Here is a 22858-nt window from a genome sequence, read left to right on the forward strand (position 1 = left end):
CAAATACCACCCTGATAGAATTTTTTTCTTAATCTATTTACCCCAGATCCCTACCTGGCCCCTTCAAGGATTGAGCTCACAACCCTGGGCTTAGACCAGTGCTTAAACCACTGAGCTATCCCCACTCCAAATCACCCTCTTCCACACTCCAGGTTGTGAGGTCTCAGCTGGAGAACTGTGTCCAAATCTGGGCATCCCGCTTAAGGAAAGATGTGGCTAAACGGGAGAGAGAGCGTCCAGAAAAGAGCAACGAAAAGCTCAGCAAACCTGATGTGTGAGGAAAGGCTGACATACAGCCCATGTTTAGCCCTGCGAAAAGACAGTTTAGGAGTACCCTGATCACAGTCTGCAAGTAAGGGACAGGTGCCAGAGCAGTGGTTCTTAAACTTTTTGTCTCATCCCATTCCACAGAACCCTGTCTGCGGCCCACCAGCCCATCACCCACGGTGACAAAAGGCCTTCGCTTCCATCTGGATAGCTTCAAATAGGAGTCTACTGGAGCATAAACACTTACATACGCAACTGCAAATGGGGGGGACGGGACGCTGGAGAACCAGAGCAGGCTCCCCACGGGGGAGGGAAAGGGGCAAGTCCTAAGCCCGCTGCCCACGCCTGGAGGACGGCTGCGTTAGCGGGTGGGGAGCAGCTCTTCCCGCCCGGGGACTGAGGCCGGACAAACCGCTGGGCGCAGCGTGCAGCCGGTGAGAGAGATTCGGGTCGGGGGCTCGGGCAGCCCCGGCACTAGGGTCGGCTACGCAGTGAAGAGGCGCCCGGGGGAGGGGCACCGCTCTGGGGCCGGGTTTCTGGCTGCTGCCGGACAGAGGGAGCAGCACCTCCCCCCGCTCCCCTGGTGCGGCCAGGTCTGGCCCCCGCCGGCCTCCTCCCACGTGGAGCCGGGCCCTGCCGCGGCTCAGGAAGTGACATCGCGAGCGGTGCATGCTGGATCGCGCTGCGCGCGGCGGCCCGGGCAGAGCGGAGCGCGGCATGACAGCCCGGCGCCACTGAGCGGCTGCCCCGCGGGCCGGAGCCTCCCGGCGGCAGGTGAGGCCGGGCGGGCCTGGCTGGGGGCCCCGGGGAGCGCTGCCTGCACGTGCCGGCCCGCAGGGAGGGGGCGATCGGGGGCGGCCCCCCCAGCACCGGCGGCTCGTCCCTCGCCAGTGGGCCGGTGGGGACTTGAGCGGCTCTTTATGCCGCCCCCTGGCGCTAAGCTGCCCTCGGTCCCCCCGCCTGCGCCACGACATCGCCTGGTTAACCCGCCGCAGGCGCTGTAAGGAGCAGGATCTCGCCCCTTTCCCGCGGCACCGCCGCGACCGGCCCTCCTGGGCTTGTTCTTCAGGGCTAGGGACGCGGGAGGGTGAGGGGGTTGGATTGTAACTTAAGGTCAGGCTGGCCACAGCCAGCTCCAGGGCACTACACTAAGTAATACCGGAGGAAGTGCGGTGTGCAGGGAGCTCTTTGGAGATCAAGCTATTAAAATGCAAACAAACAGCTGGGTTGGAGGGTATCCTGCATGTGCCTTTGGGTGTCTTTCACTGACACATCTCAGAGTGGGCATAGTTGTGAAGCAGGTGTGTTGTGATACCCATTTTACAGATGGGTAAACTTCAGCACAGGTGAGCAGAGTGTCCCCATCCTGTGGTCCTGCAGGCCACAAGTTATAGAAAGAGCTGGGTATGGATCTAGTGCTTAATTTTTAATGGAAGAGGTGCTAGGGCTCAAGTAAGTTGTTTTCTTTCATTAGCTGATGGGGCAAGCCCAGAGGTGTCGGGTCTATAAACTCCAAAGCCTAGAGGTGCCGAAGCTCAGCCCTGGCAAACCTTGGTGCAAATTAAGCACTATACAGATCCAAGTTGTCTTTCAGTTCCTTGCTCAAACTACTAGCAATACTTAACTGAGGAGTTTGGTCAGTACCTGGTATGTTCTCACGCTGTCTAAGACTATCTTTCAGTCTGATACTTTGTGTGAAAAAATGGCACCTCATTTGCAAGCATGGAAAGGACTGCAAGAGTAAATCGGTCCAGTGACCTTGCCGATTATTTCTGTGTCTGTGACAGCAGTTAAATCTAGATCTTTCAGAGGAAGTTGTAAACTCCCGATAATGCCTCTGACTTTGCATTATTATACCACAAAGGAGGAAATTTGTTGCTAACATCCTATACCTCCCCTGGAAGGTCTGCTTCTCAGCATCCCTCAGGATTAGAGTAGGCAAAGAAGAAGACAGGAGAGGCTGAAGGCCAGCAGACCCCCTCCCACCCTGTCCATGGCACCTGTGGCCTTTGATATAGGACACACCTGCCAGAATCCAACAGATGATCCCTGCTGAATGCCTCATAGAAAGCTGGAATTCACATGGGTTGTTTGTGGTGTGTTTAATGTTTGCAAATCACTTTGATCTTGTCTGTAGTTACTCTTTGGCGTATCCCAATAGGTAATCCCTTTATGTGCCTAGGGGAGGTAGCAGTCTTTTCCCTTTTTCCAGTGTCATAAGCATATCACTTTTGCAAAAGGCTCTGTTGCTGTCAAACCCTGAATTTTTCTATACTTGGATCTCTTTTTCACACCCACCCACGCTCATGGCACCTATCCTTGTGATATCTGTGTGCTGGACAGCAATGACTAAGAGTATGTGCATTCCAAAAGGAGGCTGCTGGTTGTCATATCATGGTCTTATTCCCTCTCCCCTGCTTGAATTTGTGGTGGTGTTTTCCAACCAAAGCCCGCATTGTAGTGCTTACAAAGGACAGAGATACATTCTGAGATTTTTCACAGCCTGCATTCTGACTGAAATACGCCCTCCTGGTGTGACGCTTGCTGTTCGGTAATGGATGTGTGGATGACAATCAGCTGGCTGAGTTTTTCAGAAAGCTGCTGGGGAAATGCGAGCTAATCCAATTTCCACAGTTACCACTCTGTGCGATAAAGACTGACTCCCGCTGTGCCTAAAAGCAAGCCCTATGATTCCATCCTTACCATACATGAGCTTTTCAAGGTGATGCTGATTTCCTTCAAGTGAACACAAGCTGCTAAAACTAAATATCCTGGGGACGAATCCATAGCTGGTGTAAGTCACGGTGACTCCATTGGCTTTAACAGGAGTGAGACCTAGTAATGCCATATGATGATCAGCCCCAGAATATTTAATCTATCTAATTTGCATTTTAAGGTACCCCTGAGGTCATTGTGGTTCAATATTCAATACCTCTGTTACTAATACTCATTGTAGGCTGTTCAGATAAAAAGAAGTTGGACTGTCTGGTTAGATTTCACTACTGATGCTGTTTGGTTTTTACATTTTTGTTCAGCTTTTTCTGTCAGGGGTACTGATGCATCTCTACCTCCCAGGGCTGTTATGAGACAAAATCCCTAACTGCTTGTGAGGCACTCAGATACCAATGTGACAGGAATCTTGGAAGACGTAGGCAGATTAGTGGCTTTTCTTTTCATGCACTCTAGCCTTATGCTGTCGATTGTGAATTACTGCAGGAGAATATTTAAAGCTTGCTGCCCCCTCCCACATTTGAATTGAAAATATTAAACATTCACAAAGCCAGGCTGTTCATACTTGCTTTTTAAACACAAACGCTACACTGGCAGATTCAAGCTATCAGTGAAAAACAAGAACTCCAGTGGCACCTTATAGACTAACAGATATTCTTCTTCGAGTGATTGCTCATGTGCATTCCAAGTTGGATGTGCACCGGCACATGCCCGGTTGCCAGAAGGTTTTTGCCCTTGCCGGTAGCCCTAGGGTCGGTGTGGCACCTCCTGGAGTGGCGCCCATATGGCCGCCCATATATGCTCCACCTGCCCCGCCCCCTGCTCAGTTCCTTCTTGCTGCACTGTGGGTTGCTGGAGCTCTCTCATATTTGAGTGTTGGCTGGTAGCCTTTATTTTTAAATTAGTTGGCAGTTAGTGAAAACAATTGTTAATAGTTTAGATAGTTGTCTTTCATTTGTAAATGATTCCACTTAGCACTTAGTGGGCTGAAGTGGGACTTTATCCCCCTCAGCGCCTCGGCACCAGGGGATGCCTGGCTCCCCGGGGTTTAAAACCTGCTCAAAAAGTGGCAAACAAATACTCAAAAGTGACCTGCATGGGGCTTGCCTGAGCTGCCTCGGTGAAGCCACCTCTGGGAGCGCTGCTCTATTTGCAAGGCCTTCCAGCCCAGGACTTTGAAAGACAGAGCTCAGCGGCTGAAGGTTCTACTAATGGAATCAGCCTTGTGCCCGGACATTTCACCGGTGGGAGCTCAGAGTGGTGCATCGTTGGTGCTGTCAGAAGGCTCCAGGCACCGAGAGCAGGACTCAGCGCCTCGCGCTTCCTGGCGCCATAAGAGCCAGTCCCCGGTGCCTTGCAAGAAGAGGAGGCGGGACTGGGGTCGATCGCAGGAGAGGAGGAGGTGACGGCAATCCTCGGGAGAGTCTGCCCGATCGCACAGTGACCGGGGTCCGGAAGGGCGGGCGTACAACTCCAGCGCGTGGCGGGAGCCTGCGCTATCCCAGGCTGCCCTCGACGCCGGAGGCCTTTAGCGCAGCACAAGGCCTCCTGCAGATAATGATGCCGCTGCAGACGCCGCACTGGGAGCCGCCTTCGCCCCAGATGCAGGCGTCTGAGCAGTCTCTAGGAGCCCCGGCACGGTTCCTGACACTGGAGAGACCCCGGCAAACGGTCATCTCCCTCAGTGCCTCGCAGCAGACGGTGCGGAGCACGCAGGAGCTGGTAGGCGCCATGGGACCCTTGGCACCACCGTGGTTGTTGGCGTCAGAGTCGGACTCCTTTTACTCCAGCTCAGCTCAGAGTGGGAGTGCAAGATCATCCCCACGCAGTGGGTGTCGACACCGGCCCTGACGCCCCTCGGCGGGGGAGTGGCAAAGGCCCCCCCAAGGTGCCCCACAGTGGCCATTCTGGACTCCACGGGTGATCCATGAGGCATGGGGCTGTGGGACTCCCGGCTAGGGCGCCCGGCACTCCCCAGGTGCTGCGATTGGTACTGACCGCTTCACTAGGAGCCCCCCCCGAGGGAGCAAGTGGAGTCCTCGGCACCAGCACCGGAGCAGTCGGCACCGACCCAAATGGGGGCACCACCCCTGCAGGCTCCGGGACCGACAGAACCGGTGCTGTCCCAGGAGCTGAGCGGCCTGGTCTTCACGGCACCTTACCATATGCCACGAGGGGGCCCTTCACCCGGGTACCGAGCATGGCACTGTGAACCACGGTGCCGGGGACTGAGATGGAGGTACCTGAACCCCCCACATTGAGGGGCTTGGAGGGCGCGATGCCCTCGTCGTCGTCCTCCCTAGGTGGGGCGTTGGCTATATCCTCCGCATCCCCAGCACTGGAGGATGGAGGAGTGTCCCAGCAGCTGTTGAGGGGGGTGGCCCAGAGTCTGGGGCTGCAGGTGGAAGAGGTCAGGGACGAGATAGACCCTGTTACAAACATTCTCTCAACATCTGGACCTACCAGGGTGGCACTGCCCATTATAAAGACAATTGCCAACACGGCAAAGACAGTGTGGCAGACCCCAGCCTTGGCCTTACCCACGGCTAGAAAGAACGAGTGCTGGTATTTCGTCTCAGCCCAGGGCAATGAATATCTGTTCACCCACCCTCCCCCTGACTCCCTGGCTGTAGATGCTGTGAACAACAGGGAAAGACAGGGGGTCCGAGGCTCCTCCCCTAAAAACAAAGAGGCCAAACGCTTAGACCTGTATGGCAGAAAAGTTTATTCTGTAGGTGGCCTCCAGTTGAGACTTGCTCACCATCGAGCCATGGTTAGCAGATATGCGTACAATACAGCCAGCTCCAGGGACCATTTGGCTGAGCAACTCCCACCAGAGACCACGTTGGACTTTATGGCCCTGGTGGAGGAACAGAGACTCATATCTAGAGCGGCACTACAGGCCACTAGAGGCAGCCACCAGGGTCATGGTCTCAGGTGTAGCCATGAGAAGGGAGCATGGCTACAGGTCTCGGGACTCTCACATGAAGTGCAGCAGTCCATACAGGACCTCCCCTTTGAAGGCCTCTCCCTATTTTCAGAAAAGACTGCTAAGAGGCTTCACAGAATGAAGGACTCAAGGGCCACCCTACGCTCACTGTGTCTGTACACACCGGTGACCCAGAGGAGACACTTCATCCCAAGATCCCAGTTCAGACAGTTCCCACAGCAACACCAAGATGGCAACAGGAGAAGGGGCCACCGCAGAAGGAGATGTCAGGGCCACCAGACACAGGCTCAGAGCCACCAAAAACCCCCACCGGGGTCTAAACATCACTGGGATCAGACTGTTTCTCCTTGCAGTCTTTGCCCGGTTCAGCTCCTAAATTGTGGGTGGGGGGTGCCTGGCCGCCTCAGGGCTCGTGGAGAAAGCCCGTTACATTATATATGCCTGGACCCCCTCGCGGGGATACTGCAGTTCCTGCGGGTGCTGCCCTGGGCCACAGAGCTCCCAAAATAAAGCAACAAGCGTGCATTTCATCACAGCCTCCTCTTGGCTCTGTTACTCTCCTCATGCTGGGCCCAGCGTCTCTGAACCTGGTGGTCAGGCCTGGTGGAGGGCTAGCGCTGTCGGGGAGAAATTTATCTGATGATTCATGTTCTGGGATTGCAGCTACCAGCGTAGCTCTCTCCTCCCCTCGGCTAAATTTCTTGTTGGGAAAGAATCGTTTATTCCATTGCAAGAGAAAGTTTAGCCCTGTCAGCCTTTGTCCCAGGAGAGTGGGGGTGAGCAGCTCTGCTGCTCTCCCTAAGCGATGATGTTCCCTGTGGGCTCTTCTCTTGGATGAGCAGGATGGACTTGTGGGCAGGCTCTCGATCCCAGAGCCTGGGTAACCAGGGGCCGTTTGCTTTTTAGGCCTTAGCTAGCCTCTGGTACGAGCCAGGCAAGGTGTGCCTGGTGAGAAGGGAAATGCTGACTTCCCTGTGGTCCTCTCTGACCCTCTTTGACTTCTCTCTCATCCCCCACCTGAGGGAAGAGTGTAAATCGAGGACTCCAGGCAGGACTCCAGTTCTGGGCCCCCACTTATGGGAAGGGTGTGGATACACTGGAGAGGGTCCAGCGGAGGGTGACCAAAATAATTAGGGGGCTGGAGCATATGACCTATGAAGAAAGGTTGAGGGAATTGGGACTGTTTAGTCTGCAGAAGAGAAGACTGAGTGGGGACTTGATAACAGCCTTCAACTTACTGAAGGGAGGTTGCAAAGAGGCTGGAGAGAGGCTGTTCACAGTGGTCACGGATGGCAGAACACAGAACAATGGTCTCAAGTTGCGGCTGGGAAGGTCCAGGTTGAACATTAGGAAAAGCTTTTTCAGTAGGAGGGTGGTGAAGCATTGGAATGGTCTCCCCAGGGGAGTAGTGGAGTCTCCATCCCCAGAGGTGTTTAAGTCTCACCTCAACAAAGCCCTGGCTGGGCTGATCTGATGGGTTTGGTCCTGCCTAGGGCAGGGGGCTGGACTCGATGGCTTTTTACTTCTCTTCCAGCTCTATAGTTCTATGATTCTATGACTGCTTCCACTTCCTTTGGTGGCGTTCTCGTTCTGACTCGGGTGGCTCGCTGAGGCAGCGTGAGCTCTCTCATTCAGACCCTACAGCACCTGACTAGACTTGCCCCATACACGTGTGCGGTGGTTCTCAGCCTGGGGTCGGTGACCTGTTTTCAGGAGGGCTGCAGGGGCCAGGATGAAGTCTGGAGCCATGGTGCCCCCCCCACAGGGCTAAAGCCAGGAGCTGTGGCAAGGAAGCCCATAGTCATGAGCCCCAGTATTGCCCGTGGGACTGAAGCCAGGAGCTGCCACTCTTAAAGCTGGATCCCTGAGCTCCAGTGTCCCCCATGGGGCTAAAATCACAAGCCTCTGCTCCCCCTGTGGGGGAGAAGCCAGAAGCCCCTGGGTGGAGTGGGGGCCGGGGGGGGTCATGGAGATGTTCCCCCCTCCCCCCCGCCAGTAGTGCCCTATCCAAAGTGAGGCAGTCTTCCAGCTCCATGCACCTCCCCCTCTTCCTTCTCTCCCCCACACCCTCCTGGGCTGCACCCCCTGGCCAGGTTGGAGGCAGGAAGCCGGAGCTGGGCGGCATGTGACAGTTGCTGCTTTGGCTGGTGCCATGGAGCAAGGTAGCTGGAGCTCCCTGCCTTCTGCTGCTGCCCAGAGTTGTGGTTGCTCCTCAGCTCCCAGCCCCCTTTGACTTCTTGGGCAGCTGGTAATAACTGCCTGGGTGGGGGAACCAGCTCCAGAGACAGCTGAGCCCTTGGGGAGCAGCGATCACTGCCAGGCATGTCTCCCCACTCCCCGGCACGCCCCTCCCTGAGCCACACGCCTCTCTGCACCCTGAGCCCCTAGCTACCCCCTCTCTGCACCCTGAGCCCCTAGCTACCCCCTCTCTGCACCCAGCCCCATGCTGTCCCTCTCTGCACCCTGAGCAGCTCACCAGCTTTTTGAGCTGAGCCCTCTCCTGGCTTCTGCAAGTTGTAACTTCTGGTTCTGCCCTCTTAACCCCTCCCTGCCCAGGAGGTTCAGTGAGGGACTGACAGAACTGCATGGCTAGTGCACCCAAAGAGCTAACAAACGCCCGGGCAGGAACGGGGGTGGCAGCCTACAGTGAAAACCAGCAGCGTTCGGGCTGGACGTTGGGAAGACACTCTCGAGAGAGCAGGGCTGGGCACTGCTGGGACGTGGATGCTAAGGCAGGTGTGAAGAGTAGGTTGCCCCGAGTTCAGACTTCCTGGGGTGTACTCAGATGTGCTGAATTGACCAGCGAATGGCCCCATCTCGCCTGATACCCCCATCCCTTGTACCGGGCAGTCTTGGGCTCCTGATGGATCTTGTCCACAATCCTCCTCCTGCCAGTGCCTGTTGGGTGATGGGTACAAGGAAGCGGCAGCCCTGCCAGCTGCTCTTACTGCACCCATTCCTCAGTGGGGGCAAGACAGGGAAATGGACATCAGACTGTTCAGAAAGGAGGCGCTTGAACCAGAACCTCTGTTACTTGTCCTGGGGATGCGCTTTGGCCCCAGCTGTCGGAGGTTTGGATGGGGCGTGTGGGGCGAGATGTTTGTACGTCATATCCAGCTCACGAAGTCTGTCGTTTTGTTCCTCTCCAGGGCTTCAGACATGGATCTGCTCTGGCTCTGCGCCTGTCTCGTCATGCTGATGTTGTCCAGGGGCAGCTCCTCAGACACAGAGAAACAGAGCCTAGACTCGGGGCTGGAAATCTGTATCCTTCTCTCCAGGCCTGGGCCTGGGCTGTGCATGAGGGTGGCCGGGGCAGGGCACACAAGAGCAGTTAAAATATTAGACAGGTTAAACTTGGAAGAGGGAGAGGAGTTAATGTGGGAGGAGTCCCCGGGCTCTGCTTACAGATAATGACCTCAGAGTAAATGAAGGAAAACGCAGCCTGAATATTGGGATCTATTTCCTCACAGTCCCTAAGGGAAATGGTGAAAACCCCATTAGCTGAGTCAGGTAGAGCTGGGCAGGGACCAGAAGTTGCACAGAACAGCCCTGTGTGACAGGCGATAGGTGAGACACTAGGTGACCTTACAGCTCATTTCTGTCTGATTTATGTGAGAGCATCAGAACTGCAGAAGTGCCACTTCTTTGCTCCTCTGCAGGGAGGGTTTAGCTAGACTCAGTAGTTTGCTTCTGTAAGACCCATTTCCCGTCATTGCTCAGCCACAAGGGAGATTCTCAGCTAGGTGCAGATTAGGTACAGACTGTATTCTAGGCAAAGGCTTGAGCCCCAGGGGTTGGGGGCGGTGACGCACCCTGTGCTCCCCCAGAGAAAAGCACAGTGATCTGTAATACGCTTTTTCTCCTGTCTTTCAAATAGTCGGTGCAATCATGCAGAAATTGTTGGGTTTTGTCCTTTCTTAGTCCATAGGAATTCTCCAGATATAAACCAAAAGCTCCCAAAGGCTTGGGCTCAAAGCCAAGAGGTCCTATTCCCTACACCAGGGTTTCCCAGCTTTATTTGGCCATGGTACCCTTTTAAACTCTAAAGAATTTTGTGGAACCCCGTTCCCAGCTTCACCGCCCTACAACCCCAAACCCGGCCCCCGTCTCCAGGCTTTACCTGCCTCAGCCCCCAAACCTGCCCCCATTGCCCAGCTTTACCCCCATCCCACAAATCTGCCCCCGCATCCCCAGGCTTAATCTTTCTCAGCTCAAAACCCACCCCCAGAACTAACTCATCCATGGCACTGGCTGGGAGCCTATGACTGGTGGCCATGTGTGCCCAGGGGAAGGAAGGCTGGCGTGAAGGTGTTCCACTGGTGGGGGTGAGCCAAGCCACGCCCACTGAAGGGGCGTGGCCGCTCAGGTAGCCTGGTGAGCAAGGGGCTCTTTGTGGCTCCCTGCCCTGCCGTCGCTGAAATAATGGAACTAAACACAGTTATTTAACAGCCGGATCCCTCCCACTGCCCTGCCAGCTGTTAAACCAATTAAACGTAGTTCTGCTCTTTCGGCGGTGGCAGGGCAGGGAGCTGCAGACCGCTCAGCTATTGTAATGGAATTTTCTCGCCGAACCCTTATTCCCGCTTTGCTTCAGAACCCCTTTGGTCCCCGGAACACGGGTTGGGAAACGCCGCCCCACCGATCTGAGAGATCAGCTGGGCGATCCTATCAGCAACCAGAAGTCTCTGTTGATGACTTCTTCCGCAAGTCCAGTGGCTGAACTCTCCTGCCAGATCATGCCCTGGTGTGGCTTGGTGCTGCTCCGTTGACTTGCCTGGAGCTATGCCAGCTTACGCTTGCTGAGGACCTCCGCTCTTCTCTCTTCTCCCTTCTTAGCTCAGGGGATTCGCAGTGGCATCCAACAATCTGGGCTTCTTTCCTTTAAGCCGACACTCAAGGAACCAGTGAAAGTAAACGGCCTGTTAGAAGTGATGCTTAGCTTAAAACTTTAACCCGGTTATGCTAACCACGCCCAGGGCTGCCTCAGCGTGAATGCCTGTTACTGCTGCTGTTGGCGAGGGGCTCCTTTGTCCATGGCATCACTCTGTCTGTTCCAGGTCTCATCTGTACGAGCGGCAGCTGTTGTCCCGGTGCCCGCCTGTCAGTGCCAGCCTCCCTGGGCAAAGGGCTAATCAGATTGGCACGGCAGGGTGCCCAGAGCCCCCTGTGTACGGCAGGGAGGTTGGGAATTGACCTGAGCTCAGAGTGGCAGTTCTGCAGCTCTCAGCGGTTTGTAGATGTAAAACTCGACGTAAGTGCTTTGTATGTATGAAAAGCCCTGAGGGGACTGTTGGCAGATGTCTGCGTTACTGGCTTGTTCACAGCCTGCTCCCGTTTCCCATCTCTGAACCGCTGGACATCTCAGTCACTCACACCCTGCCCTCCAGTAGCAGGGAGTGGGGGCCCATCCGGGAGGGATTGTACCGGCCTTGGGGGTGGCTTTTCCGGGGCGCTGCCTGGATGGGCGTCTCAGCTGGAAAGGGTGAGTTTGGAGCTGTGGGAGGGCGGAAGTTGGCAAGTCTGTAAATGAGATTGTGGAGTGGTGCCCTGGGAAACAGGGAGGTGGCCTGTCTGTGAGAGGGCTGCCGGGCGGGTCCTAAAGGTGCATCTCCACTGCCTTTGGGAGTGAGCCTCCCGGCTGGGTGCTAGCAGGGCTCATGTTAGCGCACTGTGTAGCTCTGGAGCCTGGGCCGGGGAGGTTCTGTGCAGCTATTTGGAGCACAGTCCCGGGAGCCCCGCCACCGCCGGTGTGTTCACCCAGGCTGGGAGGCTCCATTCTCAAGGCTCTGCAGACCTACCCTCGGAGGTGTCGTCAGGCCCGTCTGGGCAGCGGGTGTGATCCTTGACAGAGCTGCAGATAAGAAGCTGTTTGAGGTGAAGCGCAAGGACCAGCTGAACGCACTGAAGAACCTGATCGAGCTCAACGACGTGAACCAGCAGTATAAAATCATCGACATCATGCTCAAGGGGCTCTTCAAAGTGAGCCTGACCCAAGGGCTCCCACCACCATCACTCCTCTGGGGACGTGGGGGCTCAGTAGGGGCCCTCCCACCTGGGGGGAGTCAGCTCCTGGCCTTTGGCTGAGCAGGGAGGGCTCCCAGTACAGCTTCTCTTCAGCCATGTTAACAAGAGCGCAGCCCAGAGCACCACGGTGGACTGTGCCAAGAGGGGAGTGGGGAGAAGGGGGAATAAGAGTGAGCAGTGGGGTAGGGAACTGGACCCAAGGTGCCTGTGGGCATGAGGGAGGGGCTGTGTTTCAAAACAGGGAGGGGGAGGGGGAGCTGAGTGCACCCCAGAGGAGGCTGGAGCTGGCAGGACCCATGGGCTGAGGAAGGAGATGGATGAGATCAGGGAGGCAGATGAATGCATGGAGTTTGTCTTCTGGCTGTGCAGGTGCTGGAGGACTCCCGGGCGGTCCTTATAGCTGCAGACGTGCCTCCAGATGGCCCCTTCCCCCAGGATGAGAAGCTAAAGGACGGTAGGACTTCCTCGCCTTTCAGTCCCACTCTCAGCTTCCACTGGGCTTCTCAGATGGGCTCGGGGCAGGAGTAACAGGGGAGTTCAAAGGCCTGAGTTGCGCAGGAGGTCTGACGATCTAAACTATTATTGCCTCCCTTGTCAGTCCAGGCCGGGAGCCCTTTCCCATCCGCTTGGCTCTTGGTCCTGCTTTCTGCATCCCTGGTGCAGCATCTAGAAAATCCTGGGGTGGGAGTGGAACCAGTTGACTCTGCCAGTGATCTGTGAAGCAGCACAGAATCAGGCAGTGTCTGCTGTATGGCTAGCGATAAGTGAGCGCTTGGGGTTCTGTCCAGGGTGCTGAACAGGGAGGGTGCTGAAGACCATAAAAATTGATTGGCCACCTGGTCTGGCATCCTGTCTTCAACCAGGTTCTCCACTGAATGCTTCAGAGAGGGATGTAACACCTCCCATGCTGTATGCTCTTGTTTCATGCCACGCAGCACGGGGAGGGAGAAGTTTCTTCCTGACCCTGGACAATAATTAGTTCAGGACCTGAAACATGAGAACGGGGAGACTGTACATTGCAGAGGAACACAAGAACCTCTGTCAATTGCCCTCTCTTGAAGGGGTTGCTGGCCAGGATTGTGTTCAGAAAAGAAAAACACTGGGAGGATGGAGTCTGTGGAGAGTTTTATTTTACCCTGTCCCTAGTCCGGGGGTTAGCAGTCCCCCAAGAGTGGCACATGGGTCAGTTTCATCAGCATGCAAGGCGGGAGCTCAGCCCAACCTCTCCTCCCCCATGCAGCCGGGAGCTTGCTGAAAGCCAGGCCACCTGTGGATTAACAAAAGACCAGCTAATGCTGCCCACCACCACCTAAGCAGTAAAGCTCTGCATGTTCATTTATTTATTAATGGAGCTGTGATACATAGGACTATTAGTGACTTTAAAAAGTATCGCTGGCACTGGGACCATACACTGAGGTCAAAAGATTAATTTTCGGCACCTTGCCTTGGAAAGGTTGCTGACCTCTGCCCTAATCTATGGGCAAGCATGTTCGATGGCTGGAGGGTTGACTTATGGAGGTCACAAAGACCAGCAGAGAGCTCCCCCAAGGGAGAGAGCCACAGATGGGTGTCTAGGGGGAGTTCAGCCCCCAGAGGTGACTGAATATGTCTTTAAGGATTTGGCTAAGTGGGGGCAAAGGAGGTGGGGGTTGGGAGCTAGGCAAACCTTCTCAAGTACCAGCAGGCTGTAAAGGGCAGGCAGAGAGGGAAACTGAGCCAAGGGGGTTTACAGCTCTAACTTAGAAGTTGGGCTGCGTGTAAACCCCCCACTTTGTCCCCCTGAGGTGTGTTATACAGTGGAGCAGGCTCCCACGGGGAGCGAGTGCTGGGGGGCCACATTATTTGAGTTAGTTAAAACTATACCATGTGAGGCCCCTGGGAGTTGCTAGTGTGGGGAAGAGCCCTGCACGCGCCAGGTCCAAGGAGGGCAGAGAAGATATTGCTTGTGCGGGCTCTTCTGCCCCTCTCCTCTGGCTGTAGGAAAACCCCCTGTGCTGAGCTTGCTAGAGCCAGCCCGGGGGGGTGGGGGGGGCGAGCGTTGTTGAGAACTCTGCTGGCTGGAGTGGACCCCGCCAATGAGAATTCTCCAGTCACCATTCGATTCCCAGCCTTGCTGCATTTGAGGGCATTTTCTGCACGTCACCACTTAAGCTGAGGCTGCCCTGGAGCCCTCCTGGCAGCATGAGCGTGGGGGGAGCCCTCCTCACTGTCCGTGCAGGTAGGGGATACGCTGAGACCAGGTGGCAGGCAGGGGTCAGCTGCTGGCTCGCATGCAGAGGGAAGTGGGCTGTAGAGGGGTCTGCTCTTTGCCAGAGGCAGGTGCGGTGAGGTCCCCTGCTGACGGCCACTGTGACTGACTCCGCCCCCAGCCTATTCCCACGTGGTGGAGAACACGGCGTTCTTCGGGGATGTGGTTCTGCGCTTCCCCAAAATCGTCCACCACTACTTTGACCGGAACTCCAACTGGAACAACCTGGTCCGCTGGGGCATCAGCTTCTGCAACCAGACGGGCGTGTTCGACCAGGGACCTCACGCCCAAGTGCTCGGACTGGTAAGGCTCTGCACGGGATCGTCCTGACTCCCGCCTGGCTGGCCCTGCGGGAGGCAGAGGACAGGCTGAAGGGAGAGTTATGGGACTCGTGAAGGGAACTAAGTCAAGAAGTATCAGGGGGCAGCTGAGTTAGTCTGTATCTTCAAAAACAACAAGAAGTCCTGTGGCACCTTATAGACTAGCAGATATTTTGGAGCATAAGCTTTCGTGGGCAAAGACCCGCTTCGTCTGACGAAGGGGGTCTTTGCCCACGAAAGCTTATGCTCCAAAATATCTGCTAGTCTATGAGGTGCCACAGGACCTTCCTGTTGTTTAAGTCAAGAAGGGGAGAGATGGAGCTGGAGGAACCAGCGTGCTGGGGCAGCCGTCTAGCAGCAAGAGATGCTGCTCTCGATCACTGACTTTCTCGTGATCCGCAGATGGCGCAGGAGCTGGGAATTAGTGAGAAGTCTCCGGACTACCGGAATCCCTTTAAAACTGACCATTCCGAGGTAAGAGGGCAAAGCCTCACGTCAGGCCCGGTGCATGTTTCCTCCGCCGCTGTCCTCCCCTGCGCTGGAGGCAGCTGGTTTGGGAATGGAAAGGCCAAAAGGCTGAGAGCTGGTGAGGCCTGGGGTGGAGGCGGGGGAGGTTCTAAGTTCACGCCAAGCCTTTTGTGTTGCCCAGGAGGGCGGTGCCATGTGGTGAGCTGCGTGACTCCGCCCTTCCGCCTCCCACCCAGCCATGGAGCCGAGCTGGCCACGCCGCCCAACAGGGTCTCAGAGCTCTCGTTCCAGAGAGCAGATGCCTTGTGCAGCTGAAGGCGTGTGGTGCGTGGCCCTTCGGGAACGGCAGGTCCCTGCATTCTGCTCTTATCTCCCTGTGTGCCCTCTGCTCTCCGGTGTCGGGGCCCATCTCTCCTGGGGAGACAGCTCCCCAGGGCCATGCCCAGACTGACCGCAAAGGGGCGCTCGCCGGGCAGCCAGGCAGGGAGGAAGCCGTCCCTCCTGCCTATGGGCCTTGCTGCCTTCACCCCCCCACCTTCTCTCTGATGGGCCACGTTTGGCCCCACCACCGCCGCCTGAGACTCGGTGCCCCTGCCAGGGTCTCTAGCTAGGAGAGTCGGGGCTTCAAGCTTGTGGGACTGGCCGGTAGATACTGACACGGATCCATTCCCCCTGAGGGATGTCCTCTTGTGTGAAAGGTTAAATATGGTTCTCCTGCAACAGGTGTAAGGGCATGGAGACTCCCCACCCCCGCCCCCCTCGCCTTAAGAGCGTTGACTAAGTCTGTTGGGCGAGCTAAGGCCTCTGAGGTTCAGGGCGCGCTTTTTCTGCCTGCCCCTGTGCGGCCGGCTGAGCGGTGCCCCTCTGCGCCCGCAGTTTTTCCCCAGCGCAGACACATTCCAGAAGGCCCTGCGGGAGGAGGAGAAACGGCGCAAGAAAGAAGAGAAGCGGAAGGAGATCCGCAAGGGGCCCCGCATCTCGCGCTCGCAGGCGGAGTTATAACGCTGGCCCCGCCTCCTCTCCGGGAGACGCGCTGACGGGAGACGCCAGGGCTGGAAGCAGCATCCTGCTCCCTCCGCGGCCTTGGGAGGAGGCCAGGCGGGTCCCCCTTCATTTGTTCAGTTGGTTCTGTTTCCCTTTTTCCTGTGGTGTGTTGGACAAGGACTGATTGAATCCCGAGATGGGACTGGACGCAGATGCTTGACACAACCCTCAGCCCCCTCGTGGGAAGGCCACATGGAGGGTGGCAGAGAGAACGGTCAGCGAGCAGCTGTTGCACTGTAGGGCCTTGCTGAGGTTGACAGAGTCTGTGTGGAGGCAGGGAGGGATTCACATTGTGCCTGCCCCCCTGGAGCCACAAGGCAGGGTCTGGGGCATTGCCATAGTGAGCGGGGTGCGTTGTGAGTTTTACTGGTCAGAGGGAATGCACGCATGGGGGTGTGGTTAGACCAGGTACCTGCAGGCCTGGGGAGCCGTCAGTCACTGGTGAAATGCAATGTATCGGGTCTCACCCATGCGCCCCGGCCCCAGGAGATGGGGCCGGGGTGGGGTGGGGTGGTAGGAGGCGTAACTCAGTGGCTCCAAAGACGACGGTGCTTTTGTCTGGGTCAGTTAACCAGCCAGTCCCTCCTCTGCCACTTGCTCCAGATGTTGTATTGTTGGCTTTTCCATCCACCAGTCAGGTCTCTCCTTTCTGGGCGTCTGTTTCACTGTCATCACACACACCACGCACCCTCCCCGAATTGTAAAACCTCTAATCCGGCCATTGGCTAATACGTGTTGGAGATGGCCTGCAGTGGTGATTTCCCACCCACCGGGGGATTGGGAGGCTGCTGGCTTTTTCCCAGGGTTGCTGGGGGATGGGGGCAGAGGGGGACCCCTGTGCTTGCATGGACAAGATTAAGCAGGCTGCAGAGAGACAAACGCCACCCTAAGACAGTGGCTCTCAGCCGTCGGCATTGGTGACCCCTTTCGCAGCAGGCTTCTGAGTGCAGCCCCCACTGACACATTCAAGGGCCTTTGGGCACATTTAGCATGATTATAAAGGCTGCAGGTGAAGCAGGATTTGGAGCAGGGGCTGACAGCTTGTTAACCCCCCCCACGTCAGACCGTCGCCTCCCCCCATTTGAGAATCCCCGCGGTAAGGCCTCCCAGCAGAGTCTGGAGTGAAGACCTCCCGAACGGCCAAATATAAGCCTCCCTACGCTGTGGCTTGCGTGAGCGGAACTTGTGGGTTTCAGATCTCCGCACAGTTTCTGGCAAGTGGGTGTCAACGGGACGGGCACCAAGGCCTCTGCCACACGGTGGGAGCCTGGAGAAAAAGGCCGAGGATGGGATGAGCTGGAGAGGCAGAACTCTTAGCCCCCTTCCCCCGACTTGCTGTGGCTTTGAGGCACATGGTTGGGGGATGTGAAGCTCATGCTAGGACTGCCTTCGCTGTAGCCATTTGGTGGTTAAAGGGGGACCTCAGGCTCTATGTGTTCCAGTTTGGCACATTAAATTCACCTCTTGCTTTGGTTTGTGGACTGATTGAGTGACCTTTCTGTTGCTGCGGTACAATGAAATGACACCAGCCTACTAAATGGTGGAGGGGGGGTGACCAGCCACTCCAGAAACACTGGGAGGAAATAGATCGTGTGTCTATGTTCCGTCACGTATTGGTTCTTTCCATTGGACCAAGCAACTGACTGGTGATTTAATCGACCAATCAGAGGCATTGTGAGTGCACAAGTACTGACCTGCTGCCTTAGTGGCCCGGGAACAAACCTTCCTCTTTTGCATATTCAGCTATTCAGTTACAGACGTTTCTTTTTAACATACTAGAAACAAGCTGGTTTCTGATGGATGTTCATTTTCACTGCCCTCAGAAAGGTGAGAGTTAGTGAGCCAGCCTGGGGCTCAGTGCAGCTAAGGCTCCAGTCCACATCCAGCACTCACTGCCAGTTCAGTGCATTGTCTGGATCTCAGCCAAGCCCGCACTGGCTGTTTGTACATGAGCTCTGTTGCACGGGGCTTTATAGGAAAGGGGGCTCACTGTGGAGGGGCTCACAAGGGGATGCTGCAGGTCAGGATTGAGGGCTGTGGGCTGAACTGTGCAGGAGTCATTTGTGCAGCATTCGCCTGAGTCCAGCTGGTACTGGTAGCCCTTTGCTGCCCCGAGCTGGAGAACACAACCCATTTACTCAGTGGTGGGCTGGGATGGATGTACTTTCAGTCACTGCTCAAATCGCACAGCTCCAGCTTGCCCTTGCTGGGGATACCCTTCTGTGGGGGGTTGGGGATTCTGTCAGGGGACGCTAGAGTCTGACTTGCTGCCTACTGACCGTTTTCCGTGGCCAGTGACAGGAAACGTCATTTATTTTTAAATGAAGAGCCAGTTATGTTTGTTTTACCCCTCAGACATGCATTCAAATGGGAAGCCGGTTTTTCTTGAATAAATCTGAATTTTTAAAACCACAGTGCTGTTTCTTGTTTAGTGTTTGAGTGGGAGCCATTTAAATCGGGGCGTGCCTGGGGGTAGCTTTGGGGGCTGTTGAGAACCTCTGCATTTTAGAGGCCAGGTAGCTGCTGAGATAATGAGAAGAATTCCCTTGCTCCTCTCTGATGACCTGTGAAATGAGTTACTGTAGCCCTTTAAAGACATATCTTCCTCAAAAACATAGTGTGTGTGTCTGGCCTGGCCCAAAAGCCCTGCCCCCACAACTTCCAGCTGCCCCCTTCAGCCTGAGGCAGATGCCCCCCGGAGTGTCTCATTTCACATGTGCAGTACTAGAGCATGGAGTTTTGCCTGGGACTCTCTCCCCACACCGCACCAGGCAGCAAGGGCTGGATGCTCAAAGGTGTTAGGGGCATAGTGGGATTTTCAAAACACCTAAGCAGACTAGTCACCTAGCTGCCAGTGGTGGGAGTCAGGGGCCTAACCTGCTTCTAAAAATCCCACTAGCCCCTACCACCTGAATTTTTAAACACTAAAATCTGCCCTCTCAGGGCTGACATGCTAGCTCAGGCTAGTGGCCCATCCCCCAAGGCTGTCCCAGCTCCTGTTATGCACCATCCGACCCCTCAAGGGATGACAGGCAACCTGCAAGCCCTGCCTTGTGGCTGGCTTCTCATGCAGCTGGGGAGAGATTTGTGGCTTGCATTTCTCCTTGTTCTTTTATCCCTTGTAGTCCTAACTTTGTTCCCTCTCTTGAAGAAGGGACGAGGCTCCGGGAACCAACCTGCAGGTGTCATGATTTGCAGCAGCATCCAGGAGCCGGAGTTGTGGATCAGGAGCCCATTGTGAGAGGGGTTGCACAAACAGAAGTAAATGGACAGTCCCTGCCCCTAAAACACTTACAGTCAAAGGAAAGGGATGCTGGGCATGTCGGTGAGGGCGGGGGAGGGAGTCCCAGGTAACAATGGGACCATATTTGTCAGCATGACGGGAAGCGTTCCCAGCTCAGCAGCAGCCCGTTGTCCAGTTTTTTTTTTGTAGGCATCCTGGCAAAAGAGTGTTCCCAAGAGGGATCTGGAGATGGACAGTGAGGTGACCTTGCAGATGTGTGTGGGGCGCTGGTCCCAGGTTTGAGGGGCAGCCCAGGCGGGAGCAAGGAGGCGGTGGTTTGAAAAGGAAACACAAGGACAACGAAGGCTGGAAGAACGGAGGCAGGAGCAGCCAACATCTCGGTAGTGCATGAGAGACAATAGGTAGGGAGGGGATGGGCTGTGAAGGTGTCTGATGATGGCACTCGCCAGCAGTAGCACCTCAGCTTCTGCTTATCTCAGAGACGACAAGTGCTGAGCTGGCTTTGTGACCAGGGCTGGACGCACCAATTCCGTGGCACTGTCAGGAGTCAGCACATCTGAAATCCACGTCCTCACTGCTGGGACCAAGACAAAGGAGTGGCTGGTGGACATGCTGCTGTCCACTCTGCCCTGGCCTGGGGCTGGGCTGAGCTCTTGTAGGTGCCTTCTTTTGACTGGATAGTGACGTGGAGAGCTGGGCGTGTGGGGTCACCGAAGCGCTGATGGCGCTCCTGTAAAAGCCGGGATACAACTCCCAGGGTCCTAGTCTGTGTTGCCTGTAAGCGGAGCGCTAGGGTGGCCACACAGGAGAGATTCATGTGCTGCCCAGCTGATTAGAGCGCCCACAGCCAGCAGTGCGTGTTTCTACTTGCGGTGCACATCACAAAATGTATTCTGCCCAGGGAATGACAGAACCAGAGGGAATCCTGGTCCTCATCAGATTTCCATGCTGGCTAATCTATTTTTGCCTTTCAAGCCTCCCCTGGCATCTGAGTGGGGTGCAGGTAGCCAGACCTTCAGAGCCTGAGTGCAACAGAGGGTTGGCAACTTTTCCAGCTGGCCGGACTGGTCACAATTCACAGCAACTGCATCCAATCCAGGAGACCCGGTGACCCTAAGAGCTAGGGAACTGGAGGAAGACTGTAACCAGTGAGGGTGGGGCTCTGCTGACAGCCCCCTCCAGTGTCTGTCCTGCAGCAAAGAGCCAGGATTGGCTACGCAGGCAGCTTCAGGTGTGCCAGAACCACCCTTCCAACAGCCGAGCGTATGGCTGGGTCGTTCGGTTGCTTGCTTCCACCAGTGCCAGAGGTGGCGACGGAAGGGGGCAGGAACACCTGGCAGAGTGTGTGTTTAGCAAGAAGTTATATAGGCTAGAAATCAATGAACAGGACCAACAGTCGGCAGTGGTGGCACAGCCCCCGTCCCTGAATCACAGAGCAGAGGTTCTCACCTGGGCTAGTTGTGATGCTCTCCTCCTGGTGATGTGGGGACGGAAATCTTGGAGGTGTTGGGGAGCCTATTCCCATTCTGTGTCTGCAGTTGCTCAGGTGAGGCCCCAAGCAGCACCGTGCCACAAACCAGTGCACCTATTCCCCCATTGTCTCCTGGGACGCACTGCACAAGAGTGAAGAAGGCAGAGGGATAGCTCAGTGGCTTGAGCATTGGCCTGCTAAACCCAGGGCTGTGTGGCCAGCCCTTTGTGGGGCCATTTAGGGATCTGAGGCAAGCAGTTTTTTTAAAAAAAAAAATCTGTCAGGGCTGGTGATAGGTCCTGCTGTGAGTGCGGGGGACTGGACTCAAGGACCTGTCAAGGTCCCTTCCAGTTCTATGAGATAGGTGTAATGCCATATAGGTAAACTCCCAGAAGAGCAGTTGCAACGGGCTGAATTACAAGATCGCTCTTTGAAAACTCGCATTACAGACTGGTGCCCCACTCTGCAAGGAAGGTGGCTGTAAAATTTGTCTCTTGCTGGCCAAACAGATCCATCTGCACTGCTGAGAATCCATGGGCAAGAATTTGTTTTGGAAATGTCTTCACTCACCACTCTTGTCCTGACAGCTGGTCCCACTGAGGTAAATTTCAGCTGTGCCATACAAAAGGCGTGGGGCAGCCATGCCACCTGGTGGTGTGATCCGCTCACGGCTTATGCTGAGTGGAGTTGGGGCTGGGTTGGATAGTTGGGTGGGAGAGCGCCCGGGATAACCTAGGGCGCTGCAGGAAGGGAGAAGACTTACCTGTAGTTGGGGGTGCTCACCCTTCAGAGTGTATATGGAACTGCAGCCCTAGAATAGGGCTGGAAGAGCAGTTCTATCAGTGTCCTTCAGGCGGCACACAACCAGTGAGTGCTCCGTTCTAATGAGCGTTACAGCTCCAGCCAGAGCCCATGGCCCTTTCTGTAAGAGTAGAGGTGGTAGCCACAGTGTTCTGACTGAAATGTAGTACAGGTCGAACCACTCTAATCTGGAACTCTCTTATCCGGCAACATCCGTAATCCGGCATGATTTCAGCAAGCCGGACGACCGCCTCTCATGGGTGTGGCCAAGTGTCCAGTGGTCCCATAAAGGTTGTTTCCAGCCACCAGGACTGTGTTCTGTGCTGTTGTTTAGCTGTAATTTGCCCCTACATGTCTTCTAAGAGCCCAGATAGCAGTGGAAGGGCTGGTAATGAGCTAGACAATGTTGACCTCCCGTGGCCTGGCAAATTCAGTCATCCAGCACCAGTCAGGTCCCAAGGTGCCAGACTAGAGAGGTTCAACCTGTAGGGCAGTTCCATTCCACTGATCAAAGCTCCCGCTGTAGGTTCAGTTAGGTGCGTCAGTTCTCGCTCCTTGTTGTGAACTGTTGCGTAAAGCCCCTGCGTTTCACCAGTAGTTATTGTTACTATTTTTTGTGACAGACCCCCAGCTATCCCTCTAGGGGTCCTGCGCTTCCAGGTGGCTCCTTATGTGCCTGAGAGACTCAGAGAGGCCCTTTTGTTGCCCTGGAGCTTCCCAAGGGCAAGGGTTTCCCTTCACTGAGCCATTTTAACCACAGGCCAGTCCTGAGTGAGGGCAGAGTATGACCCCCTCCAGGGGAAGGGTGGAGGAAGTCAAGTCCCACCCACTGGACTCCAGCCCAGGGACCCTAGGAGGGAAGGGACCAAGCAGGGCTTGCGCCCCTTCCCTGGGTCTCTGCACCCACCACTTCCCTCTGGCGGCCGCTGTGCCTTGGCTTCACTCAGCCTGTCCTGCTCTGTACTTCTCTCGGCCCTCCTCTCTCCCTACTGCCTGAGGAAACCTTTCACAGGGAGCCTGGAGGCCTTAACTGGGGGCAGGTGCTTGATTGCAAGCAGTGGCTGGCTGATTCCTAACGAGCCCCAGCCGCCTGTCCAGCCTGCAGGTCTGCATGCTCTGGGAGCTTAGGAGGGAACCAAACAGGAGCCCCTCTAGCACCCTAAGTGTTTGGGGGGGTCTCCAAGCAGATTCCTGCAGCTCCCGGACAGCAGTCTGTCCCAGAGAGCCCACTTAGGGACGGACCCCTGTGGCTGGGAGGTGGACAGCCTTGGCTGTTGCTTTTTGGCCTCCC

General features: G+C 55.8%; 1 protein-coding gene across 1 annotated transcript; it reads left to right on the plus strand.

The window, feature by feature from the left end:
* The first annotated feature begins 925 nt into the window (after positions 1-925).
* CCDC134 (coiled-coil domain containing 134) lies at positions 926-18461 on the plus strand. Its single transcript, XM_074983916.1, has 7 exons — positions 926-1041; positions 9097-9209; positions 11805-11926; positions 12341-12425; positions 14341-14522; positions 14942-15013; positions 15884-18461. The coding sequence occupies exons 2-7, from the start codon at positions 9107-9109 to the stop codon at positions 16007-16009; spliced, it is 690 nt and encodes a 229-aa protein (XP_074840017.1). The 5' UTR covers positions 926-1041; positions 9097-9106; the 3' UTR covers positions 16010-18461.
* Positions 18462-22858: the final 4397 nt, after the last annotated feature.

This window comes from Carettochelys insculpta, chromosome 1 (genome assembly GCF_033958435.1).
Source record: "Carettochelys insculpta isolate YL-2023 chromosome 1, ASM3395843v1, whole genome shotgun sequence".
NCBI classification, from domain to species: domain Eukaryota; kingdom Metazoa; phylum Chordata; order Testudines; family Carettochelyidae; genus Carettochelys; species Carettochelys insculpta.